We start from the raw sequence: 19301 nt of genomic DNA on the forward strand, positions 1-19301 counted from the left end.
AATTTCATTGACACGTGCATGTTATAAAATACACCAATTTGCATATGTAAATTGGAACTTACGTGAGTCTTATTTTACTTTCATGTGCAAAATATATGCATGTATATTTTTTAAATAGGTGGGTAAAGTATTCATGTTCAATGCATTGATATACGTGTTTTCAATGAATTGTATGTATTCACATGTAAGTCTGTAGGCACACACATGTTGTAGAGATATTTGTATTTTATAACATGCTCATATATCATTCACATGTGTTATAAAATAGGGATGTGAATCGTGTCCTCGATCGTCTTAACGATCGATTTCGGCTGGGAGGGGGAGGGAATCGTATTGTTGCCGTTTGGGGGGGGGTAAAATATCGTGAAAAATCGTTAAAAATCGAAAAATCGAAAAATCGAAAAACCGGCACATTAAAACCCCCTAAAACCCACCCCCGACCCTTTAAATTAAATCCCCCACCCTCCCGAACCCCATCCCTCGCCGGAACATCGTTAAAAATCGAAAAATCGAAAAACCGGCACACTAAAACCCCCTAACACCCACCCCCGACCCTTTAAATTAAATCCCCCACCCTCCCGAACCCCCCCCAAATAACTTAAATAACCTGCGGGTCCAGCGGCGGTCCGGAACGGGCTCCTGCTCCTGAATCTTGTCGTCTTCAGCCGGCGCCATTTTCCAAAATGGCGCCGAAAAATGGCAGCGGCCATAGACGAAAAAGATTGGACGGCAGGAGGTCCTTCCGGACCCCCGCTGGACTTTTGGCAAGTCTCGTGGGGGTCAGGAGGCCCCCCACAAGCTGGCCAAAAGTTCCTGGAGGTCCAGCGGGGGTCAGGGAGCGATTTCCCGCCGCGAATCGTTTTCGTACGGAAAATGGCGCCGGCAGGAGATCGACTGCAGGAGGTCGTTCAGCGAGGCGCCGGAACCCTCGCTGAATGACCTCCTGCAGTCGATCTCCTGCCGGTGCCATTTTCCGTACGGAAAATGGCGCCGGCCATACGCGTATGGCCGGCGCCATTTTCCGTACGAAAACGATTTGCGGCGGGAAATCGCTCCCTGACCCCCGCTGGACCTCCAGGAACTTTTGGCCAGCTTGTGGGGGGCCTCCTGACCCCCACGAGACTTGCCAAAAGTCCAGCGGGGGTCCGGAAGGACCTCCTGCCATCCAATCTTTTTCGTCTATGGCCGCCGCCATTTTTCGGCGCCATTTTGGAAAATGGCGCCGGCTGAAGACGACAAGATTCAGGAGCAGGAGCCCGTTCCGGACCGCTGCCGTTCCGGACCGCCGCTGGACCCGCAGGTTATTTAAGTTATTTGGGGGGGGTTCAGGAGGGTGGGGGATTTAATTTAAAGGGTCGGGGGTGGGTTTTAGGGGGTTTTAGTGTGCCGGCTCACGATTCTAACGATTTATAACGATAAATCGTTAGAATCTGTATTGTATTGTGTTCCATAACGGTTTAAGACGATATTAAAATTATCGGACGATAATTTTAATCGTCCTAAAACGATTCACATCCCTATTATAAAATACTATGGTAAAACTATATGTGACTCAAATATATGCAGCATATGCTGAAAGTTATCCAACCAGTCTGTAAGGTGAAGCTGAAATTAATGTGAAAACTGTTCTCATAATTTAAGATAAAATAAATAATCCCCTCCCCGCTATCAGCGCCATTTTGAATACTGGCAGCCAACGGTACGGTGCAGGAGGTCACTCCCGGACCCCCGCTGGACTTTTGGATAGTCTTGTGGGGGTCAGGAGGGTCCCCCAAAACTTGCCAAAAGCCCCTGGTAGTCCAGCGGAGGTCCAGGAGCGATCTCCTGCACTCGGGCCATCAGCTGCCAGTAATCAAAATGGCGCCGATAGCCTTTGCCCTTACTAAGTCACAGGGGCTACCGGTGCCATAGGTCAGCCCTTGTCACATGGTAGGAGCACAAGATGGCACCGGCCATCCAGTGCTCCAACCATGTGACAGGGTCCGGCCAATGGCACAGATACCCTGTCATATGGTAAGGGCAAAGGGCCATCGGCGCCATTTTGATTAGTGGCAGCCGACGGCCCGGGAGCAGGAGATCGCTCCAGGGACCCCCACTAGACCACCAAGTACCTGTAAAAAGTTTTTTGGGGGGTCGGGAAGGTGGGGGAAGCTAAGGTATTAGTTTTAAAGGGTTGGGTGGGTTTTTTGTTTATCGGCTCGGGCGCAGACAATAAAGAAAACCACGATCGGGCCCGATGAAAAAAAACCCACATGTGAATCGGAACCGGAATCCGAACAGATTCCGGTTCCGATTCACATCTCTATTAATTATTAAACATTGGTATTGTCCACATACAACTTTATTCCATAAATCTACTGACCATAATATATATTTTTAATGTCAGTAGTTGTCATCCACCTAAGCTGAGGATATGTCTGCCCATTAGTAAATTGTTATGGCTGCGATAGCTCTGCTCAGAAGTGAGTGAGATTAAACGACAAGCTGTGGATGGATATCTTTTCCTGTTCTTAAGGCTGCATGCAAGTGTGCTTTAAATGCCAATTGATCACTTTTATTGTCTTATCAGAAATGAAAAGAGGCAGGTGGCACCTTATAAACTAACAGATTTATTGAGGCATGAGCTTTCGAGGATAGAGTCTGCATTATCAGCTGCATGAAGTGTAGAACAGGGGGAAGGTAAAGTATATGGCGATGGGGGGGGGGAGGGATACAAAACAAAGAAAAGGCATTGAATTTGGCTGGACAGGGGGTGGAAAGAAAGTAAAGAGCAACAGTCACTAGCTTGCATGTTACACCACACTAAGAAAACTTCAGAGGTAGTGACAATTATTCACAGACTTTGGCACATGTTAACCTTATATCAAGCTTTGTCTATTCCTCTACATTTAGCTTTTTTTTTTTTTTCAGGGGATGTAACATACATGACATTGTCATTAGGTCTCAACTCTCCAGCCCTGACCTGGTTCAACCTAGAAAAACTTTGCTACACAAGCCATGTGGCACTTGGCTACTTTTGTGCTACAGCACTGCAAGGATCTGAAAGGATACTTCCAGTTACAGGACAAGTAGCACCTCCCGTGCTATACCTCCCATGTTATGTACCTTGTTCAATGTCTACGTAACCTGATAAATGTCGGGCACCCTCAGAGAGCTGTGCGTGTGCATCTTATTGAACATCATAGCTGTATTCATGCTGTGCAGGTGAAAGGAATCCATTCTTCCTTTTTCCCCGCACAATATTTCCGGTGCTACTAGCTGTCACCCAACCTCAGAGCATAGTAAGTTCCACCACCATGCTTAAGAGCTGGCAAAATTATTCTTTTCTTCAAACACTTCACCTCTTTTTCTGCAAATGTATCTTGTGTGGCTGTGGCCAAACAGTCCAATTTTAGCTTCATCCTTCCAAAGCACTTTATTGCAAAAAGGTTTCAGGCTCATCTAGGTTTTGTTTTGCATACTTTAGATGATGATTTTTGTGATCAGGTTGTAGAAAATGTTTTCTTTTAGCAACTTTCCCATGCAGACAGAGCATCGCTGTGTAAGCAACACTGTCCTGTGCACCTCTGAATAAATACTCCAGTGGCAGCTACAATTTTCAGCAAGTCATTTGCAGGGATCTGCGGATTCTGCTTTGCAGATCTTGAGATTTTTTATTTTTTTTTTGGTTTTCAAGATCTTGCCCTGACCTTAACAATGCTTCTGAAAGTTTAAATTTGTAGCTGGAAGCATTTTGAGAGCTTTTTAAAACCTTCCCCTGCTTTATAAGAGTAAATTATCTTCATTTTCAAATGCTCATAGAGCTGCTTAGAGGAGTCAATGACTGTTTATAGCACACAGAACACTAACAGAATATTTGTTAAACTGAGGAATTGTCTTCACCTGACCAATGAGCCAATCAGCATTTTAGGCCTTATTAACAACTAAAACAAAAAAAAAGTAGTAATGAATCAAGTGGAAGGATTTCCAAACTTTTGCCCATTCCATGTTCACTTAACATTATTTTCAACCTGTTAAAATCAGCAAATAAACAGTAAACGTTACATTAAACATTGCAGAAAAATATCAAATTTAACTTTGTACCATGTTGAGATTGTGTTAACTTCTGTTCACTTAGAGATTCATTTAAAACATACATTTTGACCAGGATGTCTTTACTTTGGCACACAGATGTATGCGCTGTATAATATTTTATATCCTGTTTCTTTCAAAATATGCTCAATTGATTTATTAGACAAAGCTCACCACAAACTCTTCTTCTCTGACAGGCCAATTTGTAATTTAGCATGACTATGAGATTTCACAAAGATTCTGCTTTGAGTTGATGAATTAATCAACAATAACACTAGGAAGCTTAGAAATAAGATCTTTAATAAAATCAGGTCTAAAAATCCATTCTTCTGAGAATGCTGTCCTTCTCAAACTTGTAAATTAATTTAGCAACAAAGTAAATGGCAGCAGAAAAATAAAGAAAAGAAAATGGTGCATCTAATCTGCCCAGCAGCGACTCATCCACCTCAACCAGATGCACACACAAATTCCCATATGAAACCTAGCATCCACTCCCCCTTCCCCCATGTTCCTTCCCCACCTTCTTATGTTGTCACATTGTCATTTTGGGTTGTAAAGGCTGCTCTGTGCAGGTTACCCCCAGCCCTTTGTTTAGGATTGTAATCTCTAATGATTAATGGTAGCATCATAGATGTCAGTAGGGCAGGAACAGTCTGCTCTTGTGCTTCTATGGTCAGGGCAGGACCTCTGTGAACCATTAAGAAGAAATGAATAAATAAAGTTGGGAGGGAGAGGTCAGGCTGTCACCTTATTTTATGGCTTAGAGGGGGCCTCCTTACCTTAAGAGTAACTTGCACAGAGTGCCAATTACAACTCTGAACTCCTTGCTATTTAGACTGGTCTATTTTGGTCTTTATCTACTAACATTTAGTATGCTATTATGTTACTATGATTCAGGAATGGGCAGACTCAATGAGTTTTGTGTCCCTTATCTGTTGATAATTTTTCGCTCTCTATTTCTATATACAGACATATATTACAATCCATAAGGTGGTATTAGGAATGTGCAGAATCAAAAAAATTGTTTTCAGTTTATTCATTTTGAAAATCATTGGTCAGGTCCATCTCAAAAGAAAAAAAAAAAGTTTCTTCCATTCATATTTTTGTTTTCCAATGTAGTCAAAGGGGAAAGTAATCCATAGGCTCCATTGATTTCACTTTAAAAGAAAAAAATGAGCCAGGGCTAGGCACTGTTGCTGAAGCCCACTCCTAGGCCTAAGCATGATGCTGGGGCCCAGCCTAAAGCCAGGTTCTGACATCAAGGCCAAGATCCAACACAGGGGCCCAGACTAAGACTGGGTCCTGTTGCTGAGGTCCAGGCATAGACCTAAGGCAAATGCTGGGCCCTGGACAGAGGCTGTGTATCATTGCTGAGGCCAAGGCCTATACCTAGGTCCAGTGCTAGGGCCTGGCCTGAGGTTAAGGAGTGTCACTAAGACCCTGGCCTAGGCCAAATGCTGGGGCTGGCCTGCGGCTGGATCCTATTGCTGGAGCCCAGGCATAAGCCTAGGCCTGATGCTTGGGCCCAGGAAGAAGCCATGTCCTTAGTCAAGGCCCGGGCCTATACCTACACCCAACGCTCAGCCCGAACTGAGGTCAAGGTCTGTCCCAAGGCACTGGCCTAGGCTGAGGCCCAACAACAGAGCCTGGCCTCAATCCATGTTTCATCACTGAAGTCCAATAGACTGGAGGCCCAGGGCTAGGCCTTCTGCCATCTTCTGTCTTAATTTTTCAATGAAAATGACACCATCCACCCAAAGGACACTTCTCATTGATGTTACTGCAGGACCTTCCTCCTGAATAGATAGCACCATTTTGATGTATGGTCTTAAATTTCAAAAGGTGTTCATCAAAATAGCCATTATCTAATTGGGAGGAAGATGTTTCAATGCTGTCATTATGGCATGCCCTTCTTATGAATTGTGTCACTTCATCAATGAAAAAAGAAAGAAAATGGCAGAAGACCTGGTCCTGAAACTCCAGGCCCAGGCCTGAGCCTCAGTGACAAGCCATGACTCAGACTGGGCCATGGTGGCAAGCCTAGATCTAGGCCCACGCTTCAGTGTCAGGCCCAGGAATAGGCCTTGACAATGGGACCAGGTCTCAGGGTTGGACCTAGGCCATGGACCTTGGTGATAGAACTCAGCTTTGGGCCAGGCCTCACTATTGGACCTAGGCCTAGTCCCAGGTCTTGGTGATGGGACCTGGCCTTTGGTCAGCACCAGCACTGGGCCTGGTCCAAGGACTGGGAGTTGGCAGTAGGACCTGACCTCAGGCTGGGACCCAGTTTTGGGCCTAGTCCTAGATCCTGGCCTCATTGATGGGACTCAAGGCAGGTCCGAGCATCTAGGCCCATGAGTCAGGTTTGTGACTAGGTCTCAGCAATGGAACCTGGCCTTGGGCTGCTGCTTAGTATAAGTCCTAGGCATAGACCTGGGCCTCAGTGACAGGCCACAATATCAGGCTGAGCCTTGGTGTCTGGCCTGACCTAGGTCCAGCCTCAGCAACAGTACCTGGCCTCAGTCCAGGCCTTGGTGTTGAGCCTGGGCGTCTGACTGCACCCTGGCATTGGACCTAGACTTGGCCTAGGCCCAGGCCCAAGCCTCGGCAATAGTCCTGGTCCAGAGCCTGAAATTATTTTTATTTATTTATTTTATTTATTTAAAACTTTTATATACCAATATTAGTGTAGAGCATCATACCGGCTTACATTGTAACTAAGGCTGGAAAATACAAAAAACAGGGGGAGGGGGAACAGGGGGATAAAAATTAGACCTGTGCCTCAGCCATGGGACCTGGTCTTGGGCTAGGCCCCAGTATGAGGTCTAGACTTAGGCCCGGGCCTCTGTGATAGGACTGGCATCAGAACTAAATCCTGGCCCACTTTGGGCTTTGGCCTCAGTGTCAGGATCTGGGCCCCAGTATCAGGCCTAGGCCTATCAACAGGACGAGGCCAAGGCATGGCACCTCCAAAGGTCCATTTTTATTTTAAAATATATAAATATTTCCAAAAAATTAATTTGTAACTAATCGAAAATGGTCTAATTGATCACATTTTGGCATTCATTTGAAACACATATATATCCCTAATTCATATTCAATTAACCAACAAATGGGTAAGTCACCCAGGTAAAGTGACCTAGATAACATTACCCGGATATTCAGCAGAACTTATCCAGATAAGTTTTCAACTGAATATCTAGACTAAATTACTTGGACAACTTTATTTTATTTAGTGCTTTTTTATACCGGCAGATCATATCATGTCGGTTTACAAATAACAAGGGTCGTAACCTAACTAACTATTAACATGGTATAGGGAATACAATTAAATTTATATGGATAAATTTAGCTGTTATTTCTGTAGACTAATTTTTGTGCCCAAATATAGGGCCTAATTTAGTAAGCTTTTTCTCCCATTCAACATCTATGGGAAAAATGCTTTGTAAATGAGGCCCTTAGCCTGATATAGCTCAATATGATGCTATCCAGCTAACTTTGTTGACCCACCTTCACTATACCTTCAGCCCTGTCCATGTTTAGTTCAGGTACTGGCAAAAGTTGCTGAAGCAAAGACGGGATATTTTTAAAGGTGTCTGCTGTTAAAAGCTGATTCTATCCACATCTATCCACATCAATCTTTTTATCCCCATTGATTACTTTTAACATCAGAAGTTGGCTAGAATTTTCATATTTATAGTCAATAAATCATTAAAAATCTATTTGTTCTCTGAAGATTTTTAATTAATATTTGTTATATTTTGTTTTATCTGGTTATGTATTTTATTGTGTTTTATTGTACTGTAATTTTTATTGTGTATTTGGTTGTAATCCACATTGATGGTCTGCAAATTGTGGACTATTAATATGTGAAATAAATAAATAAATTGAGCTATATTTTGAATATTCAATTTCTGCATTTCTAATTTTGGAATGATAAAAATATATTGTTTCTTTCATTTTGTGTCTATGGGAAAAAGGTTTATATATCAAATCCATAAAATCTTGAGAAGGAGGCTATTACAGTTGTTATAATTCTAAGCAGAACTGGACACAATATGCTGACAGAATCTATCAGTCCTGTTGATGTTAGAATATTAGTAAAATATACTTTGTGCAAGTAAGATTAGATTCAAACTTTCTCTAACTCAACAGGATGAGAGGGGTATGATATTACTGAACTACAAGATTACTTGTTCTTTCATAAATTCATATTCTGAATCTGTATCAGATGACAAAGTATATCTCTTGAAGCATAAAAATAATATTGCACAGTCCTTCCCATCAGCTCCAGCAGAAATTATGCATGGAGGTTAGGCCACAAGGGACCAAGAATCCTTACCTGCTTCCAGGTTGGAGAAGGAGGGATTGCCAGGAAAGAGGAGTTGCAGTACTCAGCAGCCATTGACTCTGCTTGCCTGCTCTCAGGTTGAAGGAGAAGGGGCAGAGTGCCACTGGACCCGACAGCCAGCTTGGTAGACTGGGTTCTCCTGCCCTCACTCAGAAATGCCCCCCTCCCCATCACAAGGGTTCATTTACTTTATTTGCCCATCAGCCGTGCATGGAGTGGGGAGACACGAGGGGAATAAAGTGGCAACTAGGCGGGACTTCTGCTTCTTTCTTTTGCCTCTCATACCAGAACTCACTGATCATTGTTCCTTGCCAAGGGAAATAAAAGCCAAAAAAATGTGGAACTCTGAAACGACCCGTGTTCTGGGAAATGTGGACATGCTGGGCTTTTTGTTTTGAGCATCCAGTTTTGCTCGAGAGCAACCTATTAAAAAAAAAAGTGAGAAGACTAGTTCAATTTCTTTGGCAGATACAGTTCACATGGTATGACTAATGGGAGAGAGGATTTCAAGCCAAGCAGAATGCCCCATCAGACTTCTCCTAAGGCATTGACCTGCTGCATGCCGTCAGATCTTTGCTGTGGCCAATGGTGCCATAGACTATGTGAGCATATCAGGTCAGTGCAGGAATGTGTCACCAAAGCAACTTGTGTTACTACTGAGAATGGCATGCTGACTGGGTCTAGGAGCCATTGACAAGGAGGTAGAGATGGGCCCGGTTTCCCAATCCCACGTCAAAGAGAGAATCCTAAGAGAGAATGAGATGAGAGCAGAGCTTGAGGGAAAGGATCCTGCATGGTAGGAGCTCAGGCAGGGGAGGCGTGATAGGCTCACAGAGGGATTGCTCCTAGGCATTGCAGAGGTAGGGGCAGTAGAAGAGGCTGAGACTGACAGTTGCTTCATTGGAGTATAGATGTTGAGATTCTGTGGTCACCTGAGGCTCATGCTGCTTTTCTGCAATATAAGGGGAAAGGGTTGTCTTCTTCCAAAGGTTAGTACCGGCCTAGCAACTGCCTTATGGGAAGAGGTACCGGGCAAATAGTTCTACAGTTAGTAGTTCCTAAGCTTGAGCTCATACAAAAATGCAGCCTCAGTGGCCACAGTATCCTCCTATAGGTGTTGAACATTTCTATATCTGTCAGAGTATAGCCAGGGGGAGCAGTTAGCACTAGAAAGACAAGATTTTATGGAGCACAACAGCTTCCACTGAGCATGAATAAGAACATTTGATTATCCAGGATTCACAACTGCAGGAGCAGATTACAACCCTTTAATCGAGGACTCCCCCACAGCCAGACATGTCAGCACAGCAGATGCCCACAATATTGCAGATGCCAATATCTGCAGATGATAAGTTGGGTCTTGGGGCAGGAACCAAGGGAAAGCATGCTGGCTGTGGTGTCAAGCAAAAAGGGGAAAGGGAAGTATAAACATAGGAAAGGAGAAGTCAAGCTCAGGATAAGAACATAAGAACATGCCATACTGGGTCAGACCAATGGTCCATCAAGCCCAGCATCCTGTTTCCAACAGTGGCCAATCCAGGCCATAAGAATCTGGCAAGTACCAAAAAACAAAGTCTATTCCATGTTACCGTTGCTAGTAATAGCAGTGGCTATTTTCTGAGTCAACTTAATTAATAGCAGGTAATGGACTTCTCCTCCAAGAACTTATCCAATCCTTTTTTTAAACACAGCTATATTAACTGCACTAACCACATCCTCTGGCAACAAATTCCAGAGTTTAATTGTGTGTTGAGTAAAAAAGAACTTTCTCCGATTAGTTTTAAATGTGCCACATGCTAACTTCATGAAGTGCCCCCTAGTCTTTCTATTATCCGACAGAGTACCAAGCCTATTTTATAAAGGCCCGGCGACGCACGTAAAGCCCCAGGATGCGTCTAAGTCCTGGGGCTTCGAAAAAGTGGTGGGGAGGGGGTGGGGCCAGAGGCCTCTGTGTCGGAGGATTGCATGGCAGCAGGCGCAAGAGATAAGATAAAGGTCGGGGGGGGGGGGTTAGAATAGGGCTAAGGGTTGGGAAGGTTAGGGGAAGGGGTAGGAAGTATAGAGTAGGGGGAAGGGACGTTCCCTCGCAGGCCACTCTTAAATTGGAGCGGCCTGGGAGGGAATGGGTGAAGGCCATGAGCATTGGCGCGCGCAAGATGCACTAGTGTGCAGCCCCTTGCGCGTGCCGACTCCTGATTTTATAACATGCGTGCACCTGCGCGCGCATGTTATATAATTGGGCATCCATGTGTGCACACCAGGTAGCCCGCGCAAATGGACGCCCACGCGTAGCTTTTAAAATTTACCCCATTATGCACCTATCTGATGGGTTTTAAAATCTGCATGGCACATACCAAGTGCTGTGTCACATGCGTGTCTCCCAGCTTTGGCATGTACGGCTTTTAAAATCAAGCAGTTATTGTAGAGAAAAAAAGGGGACCATCTTTCTTAAAAGTAGGGGTGTGCACCAAAAAAAATATTGTCTTTTTTTTTTTTTGCAAGGGTTTTTTCATTTGTTTGATTTTTTTTTTTTCTGTTCCTTTTGTTTATTTGAGACAAAATAAACACCACAAGGAACAGGAAAAATGAAAAAAAAAAAAAGAAAACTCACTGGGTTGCCTCTCCTCCCATGGATCCCAAACTCGGTTATGGCTGGTGCGAACATTAGGCAGGACTAGGAAGTCGTCTAAGGTGGTGTCAGTGGTCATGGCACCACCATGGCACTCGAGGGCTCCATTTTCAAAATGTGAAAGGAGGAGTGAAAGTCATGGAGAACTCACTAGGTTTGTGCAGAAAGAGAGAGAGAGCAAGAGAGCACTGTAAGAGGGCGACCATAATGCTATATATCTAAACGCTATATAAAAAAATCTACCAGAGTCAGAGGGGCACATTCAACACAGGGTGGGTTGTGGCGGGCATAATGACTTTGGTCTGACTTGGGCGCTACAGGCCCTTGCACCAGCCCTGATCTCAATGACACTGACATTTTAAAACTGAGCCTTCTCCCAGCCTTCCCCTATGTCTTTCACCCCTCGGGACGCTAAAGTCCAAATGGGGCAGGAGCAATATAGAGTTGCTCCTTCCCCCAGAAACCAATTTGAAAGTAATGTAGGCTGGGTCTGTAACTGGTGCCATTTTTTTGTTTTGCTGCCCAACAAAACATGATCATCTAATTATAGTGAGGAAGTGGGAAGCTTTTAGATCTAATTAGCATTCCACTTATTGAATATTGCGAGGTCAGTATAAAGAAGTATGAATCAACTCCATTTCAGTCAATAATATGACTCCTGAATAGTTAAAAGAAATTCTAAAAAATATCTTGTACATACCCATCTCTACCTCTCTCTCTCTTTTTGTATATGTGTGTGTGTGTGTGTATATGCAATAGGAAGGAGAAGCAACTTTTAACTAACCAGATTTTTTTCTGTTTTTTTTTTTTTTTTGCAGGCCAATTAAAAGTAGAGTACGACACTGAAAAATATTAATGGTGAAAGTGAAGGCCAGTTACACTCTTTATTGTGATCTTCAAATAATGAGGACTTGTTGCTTTTTGGCCTTAATTCTGTGTACCTGTATGATCCAGATAGATTATGCGACATTGTTCCAGAAAAAGAATGGCAAACATCTACACATGGAAAAGGGAAAGGGACTTTCAGAAGAAAGAGGAAATTTGCTACAGCGCAGCAAACGTGGCTGGATGTGGAACCAATTTTTTCTTCTGGAGGAATACACGGGTGCAGAAACCCAATATGTTGGGAAGGTAAGATGTATATGAAATGTATAACTTTCTGAAAATACATCTCTTGACCTGTATGTCTCTTTTTGCAAGTAAGATGCGCAAGTACATCTAACATGCTTGGATTCCAGGATATGCATAATGAAAATACAGGCGCATGCATAGGCTGTAATTTAATTTGCTTCCTTAGACTAACCTGAATATCAGGCCTGTTGGCGGTTCTTCAGGTTCTGCATCTGGGAATTATTGCTACTGGAAGTATTGAAGAAAGGGCCTCCGATAATCTCTGAACTAATATACCAAAATATTCATGGAGAAAAAATGTTTTTTCTAAGCCTCCATTACAACATGATACAGCTTCCAAAATGAAATATGCACTGGCTCACCCCAGTGGATCAAATTTCTTGAAGGCAACTTAAACATTTCTAAATCCTGCTGAAGTAGGGACCTATGTGGAGGTTTGTGCAATAAAACACCATCTTTGTTTGACAACCTGTCAAGATTCCTAGGTCACTAGTAGACTACTTAACTAATACACAATAATTGTAGCTAGGGGTGTTTGCTACACTACTTGTCTGGGTTAAGCAGCAGTGCAGAAATTGTCCTTCCTCAATGTGGCAAGAAATCTGTTTGTTGTGACCCAGTGTGCCTGCTTTTAACCTCATTGAGAGTAGCTGCTCCCAGCTGCATGCTTAGATGGGGAAGGAAATGCATGCATGTAGCTAGCATTTTGAAATCCTGGTGCATACTTTCCCTGCCAAAGATCTATCTGCAGAAAATAGAGGCACACAACATGCATGCTTTCTACTTTCTGGCAAGTTCCAAAGTGAAAGTGCTTCAATATTTTGGCTTTGAAAAACTGGTGCAAAGGTCACAGATTAAAAGTCTGTGCAGTGTTTGTTTGTGCCAATGTGGGCAGTTTGAAAATTGGCTCCCTTTGATTTGCATAAATTGCAAATTATATTTCTTCTAAATATACTGTCTTTTGTTTCTTCTCCTGTTTCTGTTTCTCATAGGTTGTCTTTTCTTTATTCTATCATATTAGGCTTCATTTGTTTTGAATTCATTTTTGGTGTCTTCCTTTTACTATAATTGTACCCTATATTTTTTAATTCTCCTTTTCTGAGAGATTATTCTTAATTTTTCCATGCCATAATAAATTCCATATTTAAGCTTCACATGAATTGATCTGATGTCAGCATGCTGCTCTGATAAAGACCAGCACAGCAGCATCCCAAATTTACTAAGGTAATGATGTGAGCGACTAAGCCATAGCAGCTCTTGAACATTGTAAACATAAGTATTCCCGCAGGAATGAAATGCAATGCAGTTTGCAAAAAGTGAGAACACACATTTTAACAATTCCCTGAGCTACTGTGAGAATCACAAAGAAATTTGCTAGTACTGTCATTTTAATAAATCATTTAAAACACTATTTTTATGTGCTTTGCTCTCCATAAACCTGATTCTTTTTGAAAGCTTAAGAAAACTTTTTCATAAAAAAAAGTTTTCTTGTTATATAACTTTTCTTTTTATAGCGTGACATATATCAGGTTTTATCAGTCTTAAAATGATTTATTGGGCACTATAATGAAACAGAACACTTCTTATGTAGATTATCTGGAAATGTCAGTAACATAATGTAGAGCACAATTTCATTTTCTTATACTTGTGTCATTTTAGGTAGATGAAATCTAAGTAATATTTTCCCTTTTTCTCCCTTAATTCCACAAAGATTTAAACAACACATATTTTATTTGATGTGTCCAGTAGTAAAAAGTATGCCATTGTATTCAGATGTTTAAGACCTGTGTATTTCAAACCCATAAAGTCAGTGTCTCAGTTTGGATTTGTAGATTAAAATTTTAAAATCTTAGATGCCAATGCCATTGATGCATTTAATTCTCTGTCATGCTCCAGTATATAAGTATGAAGATGTTAGCCTGGTAGTGCTGTTTTGCGAGCAATATCCAGTATTGATCTCCACCCACTTTACATCAAACATGTTTGTATTGTTTGATTTTATAAGCATTTAAAGATGTTTCTAAATTTCTCAAGGGTCTTATTCATTTCCTCGCAACCTCATCTGTAACTATTTACATTTTATAGCATATTTCTTCACAGAGAGAGAGAGAGTGGTGGATGCATGGATTAGCATCCCAGTGTATAAGAGAGGCATGGGTGAAAAATAAAGGTCAACAAATAATGGGATGTGCAAAGTGAAATCTTGTTATTTGACTAACAACACATTTTTCTGACTAGCTTTTAGGAGCTGCATTCCCTTCATCTGGTCATGACAAAAAGAGCAGGTAAAAGCAGAGGATAATGTGTGAATATACAAGGGAGCCACAGATTACCCTGCAGTTGTGGAAGGAAGGGGGAAACTGGGAAAGGAAAACAACATAATTCCTGGTGGAAAGCTAAAAAGCTCATTGTACTGTGTCTCTTTTAGAAAGGTCCTCAGTGTTCCCCTGGGGTAGTGTTGCCTTGATCTTGTTTTTAATGATGTACAGTCTGGGGTCTGTGCAGGTTTATTCTTGTCTCTAACTTCTGACCCGTTTTGCAAATACAGCAGCCCTCGTAATATTTTCTAAGTTGAAGAGGGGTATGAGTAGGGTTGAATGTCTTTCCCATAGTGGGTGACTCTGGGGTTCTGAGAAATATGTTTGCCTAGTCTGCAGTGTGGCATATTGCAGGGATCCGAGCCATTTTCTTCTTTCAGAGTTTCTGATACAGACTTGTTCCTTTACTAGCTTTTGCTTCAGGTTAGATGGATGCTGGAACGTTAGTACTGAAGAAGCAGCATCAGGATACGGAAAAGAAAATTCAGAACTATCGAATTAAGATATTTGTAGATCAGATAGTTCAAAACAAACCTAAAAGGACTTAAGAGAGACGTAAAGGTGAATTTTAAAAGCCCTATGCATTCCATAGCTGGGAGATATGTGGAGAAGTCGGGCTGGTGCACGCCGCATGGATTTTAAAAGGCGCCCATGTACCAGTCTTACTCCCAGTACGTGCACAAACTTTTTTTTTTATGAAAAAGGGGCGGGATGTGGGTGTAGTCTGGGTGGGGAATGGGTATTTCAGAATTTATGAATGAAACCAGCATGTAAATGCTTACGTGTATAAATGCGTGCTGGGGTCCCTTACTGCATAACTTTATTTTTGCTATGGATGGCATGTAAGTCCTAAAACAAACAAACAAACAAACAAACAAAAAAAAATAGGCTAGTCAGCAGGATTTTAATGGTAGGGGCTAACAAGTTAAAAGGGAGGCTATCATCAAGCCCTTATTAAAAATGCCTGATATGGACCCATTAGGCCCTAAGAACTACACACCTTTTTTCAATTCTGCCCCTGCTATCTAGAATTTTGGAAAAAGTAGTTCTGGTCCAACTCTAAGATTACTATGAGACTAATCACTTTCTCAGCAATGCTCAGTTTGGAATTCAGTCCTCTCATAACACTGAAACTTTACTTCTGAGTAGTTTTGACACCATCCATCAAGGTTTTGATAAGGGCACCCAATATTTACTATTACTTGACATATTGTCAACTATTGATGATACCAATAATCATTCTGGTTCCACTTTGTGAAGTTCTGGCAGGCCAAGATATTTCATTTAAACTGTACCCTGATGATATTCAGGTTTTATTTCCCTATTACTTCAACCATGGATCAGGGTCTACAAAAACTGAGCTCTTGCATGGGGAAAATTAAGAGGTGGCTGACATCTAAGAAAGCCCTTAATATCAGTAAACCAATATTATTTTACTATCACACGTTCCTCATGAGAACTACCCTACTAATCTTATCTTTGATAATCATGTTATTCCAATTAAACTTCAGGCTCATGATTTAGGTGTCATAATAGATTTGTCACTATCACTTCGTCTGCACATTAATTCTGTGGTCCAGTCTTCATACTTGAAATTGAGAATTCTGCTTTCTCAAACCTTTCCTTGACTGCACCAACTTTTGTACAGTTACCCAAGCTATGATACTCCCATCCATTGACTATTGTAATGCCTTGTTCCTTGGTCTACCTCAATCTCACTAAAAGGTATTACAACATCCACAATTCTGCAGCACGTTTAATCTCTGATGTATCCTCTAGTGATCATATAACTCCAGTCTTAGCTAGTCTTCATTGGCTTCCAATAGAATGAAGAGTGTGGTTTAAATTCTCTCCCTCATTTTTAAGGTTTTTTTATTTTTTATTTTTTTTATTTTATTTTTCTAATTTTCAAATTACATAATTCAATAATACAATTGAACTTATAAGTAGGAAATAAGATCCATTGCTACAATAATACATATGTTAAACAATTAGATTAAATTATAATCATGCTTATTTCCAATGTGCTTGGTGAGAAATACTAAGCAAGTTACATCATCAATAATACTTTAATCAAAACAGAAAAATAAGGGATTAGCAGAATTTACAATTTTCCCAATTATGCCTGAGTTTGGGATTGATCTTCCCACCTTTGACTACGATACTCCTCTAAGAATCTCTCAAGATGTTCGGGTTCGTAGTATGGGGTAGATTTTCAAAAAACGCGAATAGGCGTACTTTTGCTGGCGCATCAGGCGCCAGCAAAAGTACGCTGGATTTTAGTAGATACACGTGGAGCCGCGTGTATCCACTAAAATCCTGGATCGGCGCGTGCAAGGCTATGAATTCTGTATAGCCGGCGTGCGCCGAGCCGCGCAGCCTACCCCCGTTCCCTCCGAGGCCGCTCCGAAATCGAAGCGGCCTCGGAGGGAACTTCCTTTTGCCCTCCCCTCACCTTCCCCTCCCTTCCCCTACCTAACCCACCCACCCGGCCCTGTCTAAGCCCCCCCCCTTACCTTTGTCGGGGGATTTACGCCTCCCGGAGGGAGGCGTAAATCCCCGCGCGCCAGCGGGCCGCTAGCGTGCCGGGACGCAACCTGGGGGCGGGTCCGGAGGGCGCGGCCACGCCCCGGACCACCCTGGGCCGTAGCCACGCCCCGGACCCGCCCCCGGAACGCTCCCAACACGCCCCGAAAACGCAGCGCGGTTCGGGCCCGCCCCCGACACGCCCCCCTCCGAAAACCCCGGGACTTACGTGAGTCCCGGGGCTCTGCGCGTGCCGGTAGGCCTATGTAAAATAGGCTCACCGGCGAGCAGGGCTCTTAAAATCCGCCCCATGTGTATTTTGCCCCTTCTACATACATTACAGTCTTACATGGAAATCTAACAGCTATATTAATTCCGAAAGTTCTTGCCTGATTAGCTAATGTCAAACATTTTTTCCTTCTAAACTGAGTTTCTTTAGCAACATCTGGGTAACCCATATCTTTTGGCCAAGATATAGAGAGGACCTTTTTCCAAAAAAAATTTCAAAATTTTATCCCTTTCAGATGAAAGGGAGAATTTTACCAACAATGTACCCCTCCTTTCTACTTGAGCACTAAAAGACATCTCTATCAATGCTGTTACATTTAGAGATGTTTCTGCCTGATCTGGTATTGCTTCACCAATTTTCCAATTGATGAAATAGGTACTTATTATTATAGGTATTTTCTCTGGAGGTAATAATAATACCTCCTGGAAATAATTCTCCAATTGTTTTTTTGGGGAGGTTAATCTACACTTAGGAAAATTAACCATCCTCAAATTTACATGACGAATACTGTTTTCTAACATCTCTACTTTCCTAGAGAGCATTGTTTCACCCTGTATAATAGTTGTCTGAACTTGTTTCAGTTGAGTTATATCTTCTTCAACTTTTGTTATTGCTAACCCATTACTTGTTACCAAAGGGTTCAGATTAGATATTGCTGTTTGCATATCTTTAACATTAGAATTAAGTTTCCCAATATCCTTATGTATTACATTTACTGCTTTCCATACCATTTCTAGTGTAACATTAGTAGCGTCCCCTCTAGATAGTTCTGCTATATCAAACAAAGACGAAGACTGAACATCAGAAGTCTTAGGGGTATCTTTGTCATCCAGAGGAAAGGAACTCTCCATTCCAGTAACCGGAACAGTTCTTCCACCGGTTATCTCTCAGTCTCTATTGGGACAGAGGCCCCTTTCTCCGGCAAGAGGTTCAACTCCTCTTACCTTCTCTGGCATTGCTGTCTCTATGCCTTGTACCTCCTCGATCGGGCTGGATTCCAAAGACGCCATCCATCATAGAAAAAAAGCCTGGTTCACTGGCCAACGCAATGCTCTTTGGTGGGGTAGGTGTTATTGGGGCCCCGGGACTCAAGCTCACATCTCCCAATAGTGTGGGTGCTTGCTCCTCACCCAACACTATAACGGGACTCTCTGGAGTTTCTTTTCCTGCTTTAGGATAGAGTCCTGGCAAAGTGGTTTGAAAGGGTACTGGGCGGGCAGGGGTCAAGGCATCCTGCCTTACCTTACCCTTCCGTTTAGTGTGTGGCATCCTGATATCAGGAACGCCACTCACAACGGAGAGAAAAAGAGAAAAACAAAGAATATAATATTATTACCAGCGAGTATTTTATCTGCTCCCTTGTTTAAACAAACAAAAGTTAGTATGGGGAGAGAGATTGAGAGCGATGGCACTAGTGGGTGTGCTTCCGGAGAAAGGACCAGGGGGTCTCGCCTTCTCGCCTTCGTCGGCCTAAGCCGGACAAAGCCGCGCGCCCCTTACGGAGCGCGCGGCTTAGGCAGAGCACCGAAGGCACGACACGCCATCTGCCGCTTGTTTAAATAGCGGCAGACGCTCCTTGATGACGTCACTCGGGGGAATGTCCTGGCGATACCTCCTCAGGGCCTAACGATATTCTGAAGTCCCAAAAGAATGTCCCGGGGACTCTCTCCGAGTGAAGGTTAGTGGACAGTTTCTCCGGTCTCACTCCTCTTTCTCCCACAATGTCCTGTCTGCCGCTTGTTTAAATAGCGGCAGACGCTCCTCGATGACATCACTCGGGGGAACGCCCTGGCGATACCTCCTCAGGGCCAAACGATATTCTGACATCCTAAAATAATGTCCCGGGGACTCTCTCCGAGTGAAGGTTAGTGGACAGTCTCTCCGGTCTCACTCCTCTTTCTCCCCCAATATTAAGGTTTATCACAATCTTACTCCTACTAATGTTTAAGGATTAGTTAAATAATATATCCCTTCTTGGCACTTATG

At 42.8% G+C, this 19301-nt stretch overlaps 1 protein-coding gene across 1 annotated transcript in view; it reads left to right on the top strand.

Moving 5' to 3' along the window:
• LOC115084998 (cadherin-9-like) overlaps positions 1-19301 on the top strand; it is a 542803-nt gene that overhangs the window by 100837 nt on the left and 422665 nt on the right. The window contains exon 2 of the mRNA XM_029590504.1: positions 11870-12182. Within this exon, the coding sequence (XP_029446364.1) occupies positions 11907-12182 (276 nt within the window). The 5' untranslated portion in view covers positions 11870-11906. The remainder of the gene's footprint in view (positions 1-11869; positions 12183-19301) is intronic.

The sequence above is a fragment of the Rhinatrema bivittatum genome, chromosome 2 (assembly GCF_901001135.1).
Source record: "Rhinatrema bivittatum chromosome 2, aRhiBiv1.1, whole genome shotgun sequence".
Lineage (NCBI taxonomy): Eukaryota > Metazoa > Chordata > Amphibia > Gymnophiona > Rhinatrematidae > Rhinatrema > Rhinatrema bivittatum.